The sequence below is a fragment of the Euprymna scolopes genome, chromosome 44, assembly GCF_053919585.1.
Source record: "Euprymna scolopes isolate OS-2025 chromosome 44, ASM5391958v1, whole genome shotgun sequence".
Taxonomy (NCBI): Eukaryota; Metazoa; Mollusca; class Cephalopoda; order Sepiida; family Sepiolidae; genus Euprymna; species Euprymna scolopes.
Window position 1 is genome coordinate 15406027 of NC_136525.1, and position 12507 is coordinate 15418533.

Genomic DNA, 12507 nt, shown 5'->3' on the forward strand with positions numbered 1-12507 from the left:
TTATTTGATTTAAAAAAAAAACTTATTTGATTTAACAAAAAAACTTATTTGATTTAAAAAAAAAAAATGCTTCAAAAAAGAATCCTATTGATAAAAACTAAAAGCAAAAAAAAAAATATTTTCAAATTTAGTTGGACGTCGATTGCATCTTTTGTCAGTTGAACAAAATCATCTTATGTGAGTAAAGGATTTTTTTTTTTTTTTCAGTATTTTAAAAATCCTATTGATAAAAACTAAAAGCAAAAAAAAAATATTTTCAAATTTAGTTGGACGTCGATTGCATCTTTTGTTAGTTGAACAGAATCATCTTATGTGAGTTTTTTTTTTTCATTACTTCAAAAAATGCTGTGAAGAACATACCGATCCTGGTGCTAAAAAGTATTTGAATCTCCGCAAAATGCCAACCTTACATCATAGCTCATGCAGAAGTTACAACAGTATAGGATTAGCTCAACAGGCTATACCGTCGGATGACAGAAACCCTCACTTCAGACTTAAATCGTGGCAGAACGAGGATATAGTCTACGGTAATCTTGTAGGACCACTCATGACGGGAGACTGATGTAGAACCTGAACTGACTAATGGGCCCTGGTAACGTTAGGGAAGCAGTATGACAGTTGTGAACCTTATTGGAAGAACTAAAGAATCAATCAACGGCAGGGCACAAAAGATGCTGAGCGGAAGAATCATTAAAAGATCAATGGTCAGGCTCAACTAGTCTAATTGAGAAATTACTGCGATTCGCTTACGTAGCTTACACAGGAGATATTATCCGAGCTATCGAAAGATTCAATATGACTCTAAATCAAACCAGAATTCCATACCGCATCAACTGCCACATGGGTAACCAAGGGTCGCGACTTGGTGTGCCGGCACTGGCTACAGCTATCGATAAGGTTACTACAGCACCAAAACCTAGGCTGGCAAAATGTAGACATACCATTAAAATATCCACCTTTAATGTACGGACACTTCAACCCACATCTCAAATATCAGAACTTGTTGCTTCATCCAAAGAACACGATATCAATATTGTGTGTATTCAAGAGCACCATCTCTTCCACAACGACATAGACATGAAGTACCATGAAATTGGTAACAGCTGAACACTTGAATCGGCGTCAACATGGAAAAATTCGACAAATAGTACTATTGGGGGAGTACGACTTCTGCTTAGCCCTCGAGCATTGAAATCATTGAACAGTGCTGAGAAGATAACACTAAGGATAATTCTTACTACCTTCAGTGGTAATCCTGCTACTACTGTTATTTGTTGCTACAGCCCTACCAACGTCAGTGACAAGCAAGAGATCCTGAATTTCTACGATGAACTCTCAGCAATAGTATGTTCAATCCCTAAACATAATTTATTGGTTATCGGGGTGACATGAATGCGCACATAGGATGGGAAGACAACAAGCATATTCTTTTTTCATGATGGAACAAACCGAAATGGAGAGTATCAATTAACCTTTCGCCTTGAAAACAACCTACAATGCATGAATACCTGTTTTCAGAAAAGACCCGGTAAGCTCTGGACCCATCAATCCCCAAATGGAGACAAGGCACAACTGGACTATCTTTTTATGAATAAGAAGTGGATCAATAGCTGTCATAACTGTGAAGCTTATAGCAGTTTCTATGGTGTGTCTACTGATCATAGGATTGTAAGCTCAAAGTTGAAGTTAAGTCTACGAGCGAACAAAACTAAACAATCATCTAAACAAGTGGTCAACGTTGTCACACAACAATCAGATCAAACAGAGATTCATATTCGAGCTGCGAAACAGATTTGATGCTTTACAAGCACAAAAGCAGGAACCAACTGCTAATACCACCTATGAAAACTTTGTTCAATTGCACCAAGAAGCAGCAAAGAAGTGTATACCTCTGAAGCGCAAGATAAGCGAAAAGTACCGTGGGGATATGACAAAATAATATTAAAACAAGAAAAATTAAGAAACATAATCAAAAAGCAACATAAATACCCCACTGGGCAGAATACAAAATTAAGGAAGCAGGCGCTTCAAGAGCTTAGTATGATGTAACTATCAGAACAACAGAAGTATGTTCAAGAACAAATAGATCGAATCCAGAATGCAGCAGATAACAAACAATCCTATCTGGCTTGGCAAGTAGTAAATGAGATATCTGGGCGCAAACAATCTGCCAAAGCTAAGTTAAAGGCAAACACTCCGGAAAATGCATGTTCGAAATGGAAAGCACATTTTGAAAAGCTACTCGGAAACAAACCAGAAGTAACAGACCAACCAATTCAGCCGATTGTTGTACAGGAACTCGATATTGAGAAGGGTGATTTTACAATGGAGGAACTTCTAAATGTACTAAAGAAGACCAAGAATCGTAAAGCTGCAGGCTTAGATAACATACCTCCTGAAGTATGGAAGACAGGTTACTTTAATGACATCCTTCTTGATTCATGCAATTCTGTATATAAACAAAACGTTATTCATATATGGAGGGAAGGATGCATACTTCCCTTCCCCAAGAAGGGTGACCTAAGCATACCAAGCAACTACAGAGGAATAACACTCACTCCAATTGCAGCAAAAATGTACAATGGCATGCTTCTCCACCGTATCCAACCAAAGATCGAAGAAGTGTTCGCGAAGAACCAAAATGGATTTAGAAAGAATCGCTCTACTACCAGTCAAATGCTTACTGTTAGGAGACTTATTGAAGGGGTCAAAGCAAAAAACATTGAGGCAGTCATGATCTTTGTAGATTTCTCCAAAGCATTCGACTCCATACATAGAGGAAAAATTGCCAGCATATTAAAAGCATATGGCATTCCAAATGAAGTCATTAATGCTTTCATGATGCTATATGAGCACACTCGAACAATGGTCAGATCCCCAGATGGGGACACTGAATTTTTTGACATCCGCACCGGGGTTCTACAAGGAGATACTGTTGCCCCTTTTCTTTTCATTGTCTGTCTTGACTTTGTACTTCGCACCTCTGTTGATATACACAACATGCTAGGCTTCACCCTAAATGAATCCAGAAACAGATGTCATCAATCAGCACACATAACTGATGCAGATTACGCAGAGGATATTGATTTGTTCGCGAACAACACTGCTGATGCGCAAACACTGTTACGTAAGCTAGAAAAGTCTGCAAATTACATTGGTCTCCACATAAATGCGGATAAGACAAAATTTATGATTTTCAATGTGAAGGGAGAGATCAGGGCTTTGGTTGGATCAACACTGAAAGAAGTCGCTGAGTTTACGTATCTGGACAGCAACATAGTTTCCACAGAGAGAGATATCGAAATTCACATCTCGAAAGCATGGGCCGCATTGGATATGCTGCGTTCAGTATGAACTTCGGGACTAACTAACAAACTGAAAAGCAGTTCTTCAGAGCAGTGGTAGAGTCTGTCTTTGTTTACAGTGCTACAACCTGGACGCTCACCAAAAGATTGGAAAGAAAACTAGACGGCACATACACCTGTATGCTACGAACAGTATTAAATATATCTTGGTAAAATCATCCCACAAAGCAGCAACTTTATGGCAACCTACCTGCCATATCTAATACCATCAGAGAAAGACGCCTGCAATTTGCTGGTCATTGTCTGAGGAGCAAGCATGAATTAGTGAGTGATGTATTGCTAAGGACTCCACGGCATGGACGCGCAAGCAAAGGACACAAATAGCACACGACGCCAGCCGTGAACCTGAAGATCTGAGGCAGCTGATGAAAGACAGGAAACTCTGGAGAGGAAGTGTCACATTGGTCCGGGCAAGGAGCCTCTAAAATAATGATGATGATGAAAATTTTTATTTTTATTAAAAATTTCTATTTTAATTTAAAATTTTTTAATAATTTTAAACTTAAAAATTATTTTTTTAATTTTAAACTTAAAAATTTTTTTTTTAATTTAAAATTGTTTTTAAATTTTAAAACAATTTTAAATTAAAAATTTTTTCTTGAATTAAATTTTTTTTTCTTTAATTTAAATTTTTTTAAATTTAAATTTTTTTTAAAATTAAATTTTTTTTTCTTTAATTTAAATTTTTTTAAAAATTAAATTTTTTTTTTAAATTAAATTTTTTTTTCACTTTTGAGCTGCCCTTTCCACACACACACACACACAACACAACACACACACAAACACACACACACACACACACACACATATGGAGGAGCTTGTATCTCTCTAGGTTAGAAGTTCATCTTATCTCAGTTTTCTTTATTTCGTTTTTTTTTTCTTTTTCAGTTTGCAAATGCAATTCAATCGGTACAAACAGTGGCAACGAGACATGCTTTTCTCTTACTAGTATACCCTGTGCGTGCCATTCTAGCTATGATGGGTTATTCTGTGAACAGTGTAAACCCCAGCATTTTATGTACAATGGCAAATGCGTGCGATGTCCTTGCAATTCTAAATTTGGAAGTTTCAACTGTCGACTTGGTAAGTAACCTCTTTTTTTTTCTTATTCTTAAGAAGCAGATACTATTTGGATTATTTGAACAACTGTTTTTAATTAATGAATCCTCTTCTTTAAAATTCTGAAAACGTCAGCAGATATGGTTATTAAATTATTATTCTGGTGTTATTTTCATTTTTATTTTTATGTTCATTTTGCTATTTTTATTTTCAATTTATATTTCAATTTTTAAATTTTCTATTGATATTTCAATTTTTAGATTTTCTATTGATATTTCAATTTTTAAATTTTCTATTGATATTTCAATTTTTAAATTTTCGATTGATATTTCAATTTTTAAATTTTCGATTGGTATTTCAATTTTTAAATTTTCGATTGGTATTTCAATTTTTAAATTTTCGATTGATATTTCAATTTTTAAATTTTCGATTGATATTTCAATTTTTAAATTTTCGATTGATATTTCAATTTTTAAATTTTCGATTGGTATTTCAATTTTTAAATTTTCGATTGGTATTTCAATTTTTAAATTTTCGATTGGTATTTCAATTTTTAAATTTTCGATTGGTATTTCAATTTTTAAATTTTCGATTGGTATTTCAATTTTTAAATTTTCGATTGGTATTTCAATTTTTAAATTTTCGATTGGTATTTCAATTTTTAAATTTTCGATTGGTATTTCAATTTTTAAATTTTCGATTGGTATTTCAATTTTTAAATTTTCGATTGGTATTTCAATTTTTAAATTTTCGATTGATATTTCAATTTTTAAATTTTCGATTGGTATTTCAATTTTTAAATTTTCGATTGATATTTCAATTTTTAAATTTTCGATTGGTATTTCAATTTTTAAATTTTCGATTGGTATTTCAATTTTTAAATTTTCGATTGGTATTTCAATTTTTAAATTTTCGATTGATATTTCAATTTTTAAATTTTCGATTGATATTTCAATTTTTAAATTTTCGATTGATATTTCAATTTTTAAATTTTCGATTGGTATTTCAATTTTTAAATTTTCGATTGATATTTTAATTTAATTTAAAATTTTCAATTTTTTTATTTTAATTTAAAATTTTCAATTATAAAAAAAATAACTTAGACATGTTTTATCCCGTTTTGCTTATTAGTGAAAACTGGTTCTCCCAGACTGCCTTCATTTATCATTTTCTGAGCAAAAAGAAAAATCACCATTTTCACACATTTCCATTTAAAATATTTTTCCTAAATATTTTTACATTTTTCATAGGTTTTTCTGTTGGATAAAGACTTTGGTGGGCAGGATCTCGATAATAGTGCTATAGTTTATCTGCGTTCTATATTAATTTGTGTGTTGTTGCCCCCCCCCCCCCCAAACAAAGGGGGATTGGACCTAGTAATTCACTCCCTGTCTGTTTGCACTTTTCTCAATAACCATACCTTGGATTTTATTTTTTAATTTTGCGCAAACATTAGTCATGGTGAAAGCAAATTTTTCCCAGAACTGATTTTCCGGGATAACTCTGGTTGATCTCCTGGCAACCATTATAGGGGTAAAATCACCCCCAAATCATTTGTTCACACTTTTCCCAATAACCACGCCTTGGATTTTTTTTTTGCCAAAACATTAGTCATGGTGAATGTAAATTTTTTTCCCTCATAGAAGGGACCATGCATACTCGGCTTGTTTTACTAGAAATGTTTGAGTAAATGCAAGAAAAAAAAAATTATCTAATATATTTACTTGTTCCATTGAATAAAATAGTTGGAAAAAAATATTTTCTTGTTTGAAAAAGATAATTTTATTGATTTTTTTTTTTCTTTTTTTTTTTACTTGGATTTTGTTTTTTACTTACATTTTTTTTTTTTTTAACTTAGATTTTGTTTTACTTAGATTTTGTTTTTACATTATTTTTCTTACATTTACCCAAAACGTTCTTAGCAAAAGTAGAGCTATATCCCTTAAAGTTTAAGGCTTAAACGAACAGGTTTTTTCTTCATAATTATCAAATTCACACTAGTTAACTTAATCATTACTTGCTGATGAAAGGTCTCAATTATATAACAATAGTTGTGCTAATAGACCATATTTTATCTCTATTATATATTCTTTTGTTATTTCCTTTGCAGTCAATAATGCTCCCGTATGTAATTGCCCACCTGCTTATGCCGGCAGAAGTTGTGACAGATGTGCCAACGGATATTTCTTGTATTACGGAATGTGTGCCAAGTGTATTTGCAATAACAACATTGACCCAAACTCTCCTGACATCTGTGATCCTATCATAGGTGAAAACTTTATTATTTATTTTGCTTTGAACTAGCAGTTTAATTCATTGTCTATTTGAATTATTTGAAATCCTAACAAAAAATTTAAAAAAAACAAAAAAACTTATATTTTTAATACCCAAGAAATCATAAAAAAATATTGATGATGACTATTCGAATATTTTCTGATTCTGATACAATTACTGATTCCGATTTAAAAAAAAAAAAAATAAATAAAAAATTTTTTTTTTTAATTCTAAATATTTAGCTAGAAAGTTATTGATTTTATTTTTTTTATTTTTTGTTACTGTAAATAACCCATTGAAGATGTGCATATATTTTCATAAACGTAATATACTTGTTTTATGATGATCTATAGATTTTAGTTTCACATTCAAATAATTGTTTTCAGCAAATATAGGCACAGTTTTCCGATTCTGATTCGAATATCCTATAAAGTTCAGATTTTTATATATATATATATATATATATATATATATATTTAGATAAATATTATTGAATAGCACAGAATATATCTGTTTTACAATTTTCCTTTTTATCCTCTCCAATCTCCGAATAAAAAAAAAAATTAAAAAAAAAAGTCCGCCCACTTGTAACAAATTACCACGTGACTAGGAAAAAAAAAAAAAATATATATATAAGTAAATTAAAAAACAATCCCTACATTTATTTCTACAATATGCCTGAGGATGATAGAAGTACTTCTGTCGAAAGCGCTCGCGATTATGGATCCAACATATAGAATTTCGAGAAAAACACAAAAAAGGACTATTCGGAGATTGGAGAAGATAAAAAGGAAAATTTTAAAACAGAATAATTCCGTGCTATTCAATAATACTTATCTAAATGAGAAAATGCTGCCTAAATATACACTATATATATATATATATATATATATATATATATATATATATATATTTAGTCTTGGAAGTTTTTTAACTTTTAAAACCATATAATAACTAGCTAGCAGCCTGGTGTTGCGTGGTTGTACAATATACTTAAACATATTTTAATTTATGCAGATTGCATATATATTATAGAATCAATCCTTATTGATTATTATATATTATTATTATATATTATTATTATTATATTACGAGGAATAATTTACCCTGTGGACTTATTTAAAAAAAAAAAAAAATAATAATGATAATGTTGTTCATCAAATTCCATCTGTGTTTGTTTACAATATCACGTCAGTTTGACGATGAATGCCCTGGAAAAGTCATGCTTAGTTTTAAAATATGCAAGCGAAGAAATGCTTTGTGGCAATTTTAAATAGTACTTGTTCTTTTATTGTAAATTGAACTCATTAATAAAAAAAATTAAAATAAAATGGTGAGGTACACCCAGGCTTGAACAGGAGACCATTCAATCTGTAGTGGAATGCTCTACCACCGAGCTATATTTTTAGATGTCAGTACTTCTGTTTTTTATTTATTTTTTTTTTATTTTTTTTTTTTTAAGAAGAAATTAGTTCAGATATTATCTCCCTTGCCGATGTAACATAAATTTTTTTTTTTCTATAGATTTTCAATACTTTTCTGATGAATTTCTGTAAAAAACATATCTAAGAACACTGTCAGATATATAAATTAGCCTTGTGTGAAATTTGCAAAAGATAAGCTCAGCCGTTTTGGAGCCTATAAGGAAGGAACTTCGACACACACACACACACACAAAGCGACTTTTATATAATAAAAGAATAAAAACAATTATTTTGCTAGTATGTCAATTATATATATATATCTCATTTTTCCAAAACCTCTAGCATTGATGGAAAGGATTAAAACTTGCTCCTATGGTTTCAGGTGATCTGAAATAACAGTAAGGGGAGACTTGATTCCGAATATTTCTTATATATTATATCTCTCTTCTTTTGGAAATAGAGTACAATTATGAATATCTCCAGTATCAAACAATCTTCATACACTGAAATTTACTTTATGTATGAAAACCAAAGAGAGGAAATATAACATGAGAAATATTTGGTATCAAGTCTCTCCTTTGGGGAAATATCAGATATTTTGTAATTCATATGCAAAACTAGGAAAACAAATGACTATGATCGAAGCATTCGTAAAGGTAAAGTAAAATTGACACTAACAAGGTGGCCATAAAGTGAGTTCTCATTTTACATTAAATTAATATAGAAAAGTGATCCCCAACTTGTTTAAACAATATGGCGCAACCTTAAGGGCAAATGTCACATAACCCCACTACATAATTCAGGTTTCCAACGAATCTTCATTTGTTAAATTCTGATCAATAGTTGCTGAGATTTCGAACTTATAATATTGCCCCAAAAAGTGATATATATATATATATATATATATATATATATATATATATATATATACACACACACACACACTCTCTTAACCAAATTGAATATTGAAATGTTCATATCTTTAATTCTATGAGATGAAACTAAATGAAAATTTGCAGCTTTTTTGAAGATTATAATAAAATTATGTGGTTAAAATTTTATGACAATTGGTAAACAAAGAACCTATATTTTCAAACCAATAAAATATGCCAAAATTTGCCTACCTTTGTATGTATGTATGTATGTATGTGTATATATATATATATATATATATATATATTTGTATTTTGTGTACAGAAATTTGTAGTTGAGACAGATCATTGGTACTGTCGAGACGAATATTGGCTGAAGAGAGCTTGATAAGGATACCTTAAACGGGCCTTATTATCGGGCTTGAAACCGACGGTACCAATGATCTGTCTCAACTAACAACTTTCTGTACACAAAATATAAATACGCTCTTACAATTTGGATTTTCCTTTTAATTGAGCACTCTGCTGGAATTCTTTTTCCAAAAAAAAAACTAATCATATATATATATATATATATATTTGTCCTGGCAGGCCAGCTTTAGTTTTGCTGCTTCTGTTGTCTTCCCTGTGGCGTTGCCAGGCCACTAATATATACTTATTTTTACAGTCAAACATTGCAACTGACATGAGCTATGGAAGCTAACAAACTGGTAGTCCAAGAGTTTCACTTTCATTTGGGCTTGTCAGTTGAACACCTTCGAACTCTGGGATTCGAAACCTGAATCTCTTGCAAGTATCCTGTTATCTGTGTTTAACTGACGTGCCCAAATGAGGGTGAAATTCAAATCTTGGGGTTTTGGTTTATTGGTTTGCATTGCTCGTGTAAGCTTTAAGATTTTTGACAATCATAAAGAGGCCCCTAAAGTAAAATGAAAAAGAAAGGAAAATACAATTTTATATGTGATGGAAAAAGCTCAAAATACTAAAACCAAAAAATCTGAAACTTTCTGCGTACATTTTTTTAACCCCACCCTGAACCTCTTCTAATTTTAGGCAGTTGCAGACATTGTCTATACAATACGACTGGATTTACCTGCGATCGATGCCGTTCTGGCTTTGTTGGGGATCCAATCCTTCACAAGAATTGCACAAAACAAGGTAAGTATTTATACACATCTTTTTTTTTTTTTTAATTTTTGTTTAATAGTGAGTCACTGCTTATTAAGACACAAACGCCATTCGAGGATAATGAACTGCCACAATAATTTTTAGATTAATTTCCAGCTCCATTATAGATTTACTAATTAAAATAAACTATCTATATATTAATACAATAGTGTGTGTGTTATTTTCTGTGTAACGCTTACATCCGGGTCATTTAGTTATGTTCTTCCATCTCTCGTCATAATTTTATCAAGAATTACTCACGTTTTGTTTCGATTATGGCTGAAGGAACTGAAGTTATATATATATATATATATATATATATACATATATTTTTTCACAAGTTTTTATTTTGGTTTTGATTTAAGCTAAAGCACTCAAGTCATGCATATATTTTTTTATTTTTGAAATCACAACTTTATAATATATAAAAATCGATTGAACATTTAACTCTATAATAATATATACGAAATCTGCAAGAATTAAAACTTAATTTGTTTATCATTTTATTTTATTCCGTAGAAAACATTTCCAAGCCTAAAATCCTGAGTCGACATTCGAAAACCTCATTTCCTCTCAGCTTAAAAATTGGTCTTCCTCTTGTTGTCCTCTTCATCTGTATTGTCGTCGGGATTCTGTTTCATCACCGCCACCGATTCTACCGTAAATTACAACCATTTTGGACAATTGAATTAAAGGATGACCATGACAGTGTCAACTTGAGCCAAGAATTTGGTGGTGCCTCTTCAAGCAGCCACACTGCGTCCAGTCGTAACAACTTGAATTTCTATGCTAAACACCAAGGGGGCATGCAATATTCACCTTTGAGGGAAACCATGTAGCAAGCATTTTGCGCTGCCCTCCCATTTTTTTTTTTTTTTTTTTTTTTTTTTTTACATCTGTGATTTTTTCCTCTTTTTTACTGTTGTCTTTTTTATTTCTTTATTCCATTTTTTTTTCATTTCTTTATTCCATTTTTTTTTCATTTCTTTATTCCATTTTTTTTTCATTTCTTTATTCCATTTTTTTTCATTTCTTTATTCCATTTTTTTTTCATTTCTTTATTCCATTTTTTTTTCATTTCTTTATTCCATTTTTTTTTCATTTCTTTATTCCATTTTTTTTTCATTTCTTTATTCCATTTTTTTTTCATTTCTTTATTCCATTTTTTTTTCATTTCTTTATTCCATTTTTTTTTCATTTCTTTATTCCATTTTTTTTTCATTTCTTTATTCCATTTTTTTAATCTCTTTATTCCATTTTTTTTTTCATTTCTTCTACATTTTCTTTTAATTTCCTTTTCATTTTTTCATTTTTTTTTCTTTTTCATCCATTCTTTTATTTTTCAATTCTTTTATTTTTAATTTCTTTTTTTTTATAATTTTTCTGTAAATTTTTTAAATTGCTTTTCCTTCATCTGTTTTTCATTTCTCTTTTTACCATTTGTCTACGCAGTCGAAATTGAATCCATTCAAAAAAAAAAAATGTTTTATGCTGTTTTTTGTTTTGTGTTTTTAACTTTTAATGGTTTTAAATACCATTTTAATTCCATCCTATTTTCATGGCTTTTAAAATAAATTTTAATGGTTTTTTTCTTGAGTAAATTTATAATTTCCATTTTATCATTAATTTTTTTTTTTTTTTCTTACTTCTTAATTTTTAAAGTTTCAAGAATAAGTTTCTTACATATACCAAACTTATATAGCAGGAAAAATAAAAATAATAATAAATCTATTATATAAAGGACAGTTGCTAGATTATGGATGTGTGCATTTGTTTTTAGCTAAAAGTCTGAAACTACACAAGACACATCCACAAAGCTGTTTATATTCTTTTTCAGTATTCCTCCAAACATACTAGTTTTTCATTTATATTCATTTTTTGGGCATCACTGGAAATAAAATTGAAAGTTGAGGTGGAGTCATTTAAAACTTTATTTTTTCATTCAGTTTTAGTGTGAAAGAGCAGTTCTTTTTTTTTTTTTTTATTCAACTTCAGTAAGTTTTAAGATATCAAGGGGCTCCCTCCTGGAGCTAACACTTGATTCTGTTATGATTTAAATTTATATCCGAGGGCTCTTTTAAGAATAGATGCTGTTCCCTTTATGGCTGCTATTTGTATCTCGTTACAGCTTGGTCTTCCAGGGATTGCTTCTAAGTATTTCTGAAGGTTCTTTTTTATTAAACCAGTTGCTCCTATCACAACCGGTACAATGTCTATCTCTCCCAGAGACCATGTCGCCCCTAGATCATTTCCTAGGTCCCGATACCTTGCCACCCCCTCCCGTTCAGCTCTATTAAGGCCGAAATCATTTGGGACCATGACATCTACAATGAGCGCAGTTCTTTC

General features: G+C 30.7%; 1 protein-coding gene across 1 annotated transcript in view; it reads left to right on the plus strand.

The window, feature by feature from the left end:
- Window positions 1–11643, plus strand: part of LOC145268708 (uncharacterized) — a 63498-nt gene extending 51855 nt beyond the window's left edge. Inside the window, exons 4-7 of the mRNA XM_080124245.1 lie at window positions 4254–4448; window positions 6535–6693; window positions 10048–10152; window positions 10681–11643. Coding sequence (XP_079980371.1) covers window positions 4254–4448; window positions 6535–6693; window positions 10048–10152; window positions 10681–11000 — 779 coding nt within the window. The 3' untranslated portion in view covers window positions 11001–11643. The remainder of the gene's footprint in view (window positions 1–4253; window positions 4449–6534; window positions 6694–10047; window positions 10153–10680) is intronic.
- The last annotated feature ends 864 nt before the right edge of the window (window positions 11644–12507 follow it).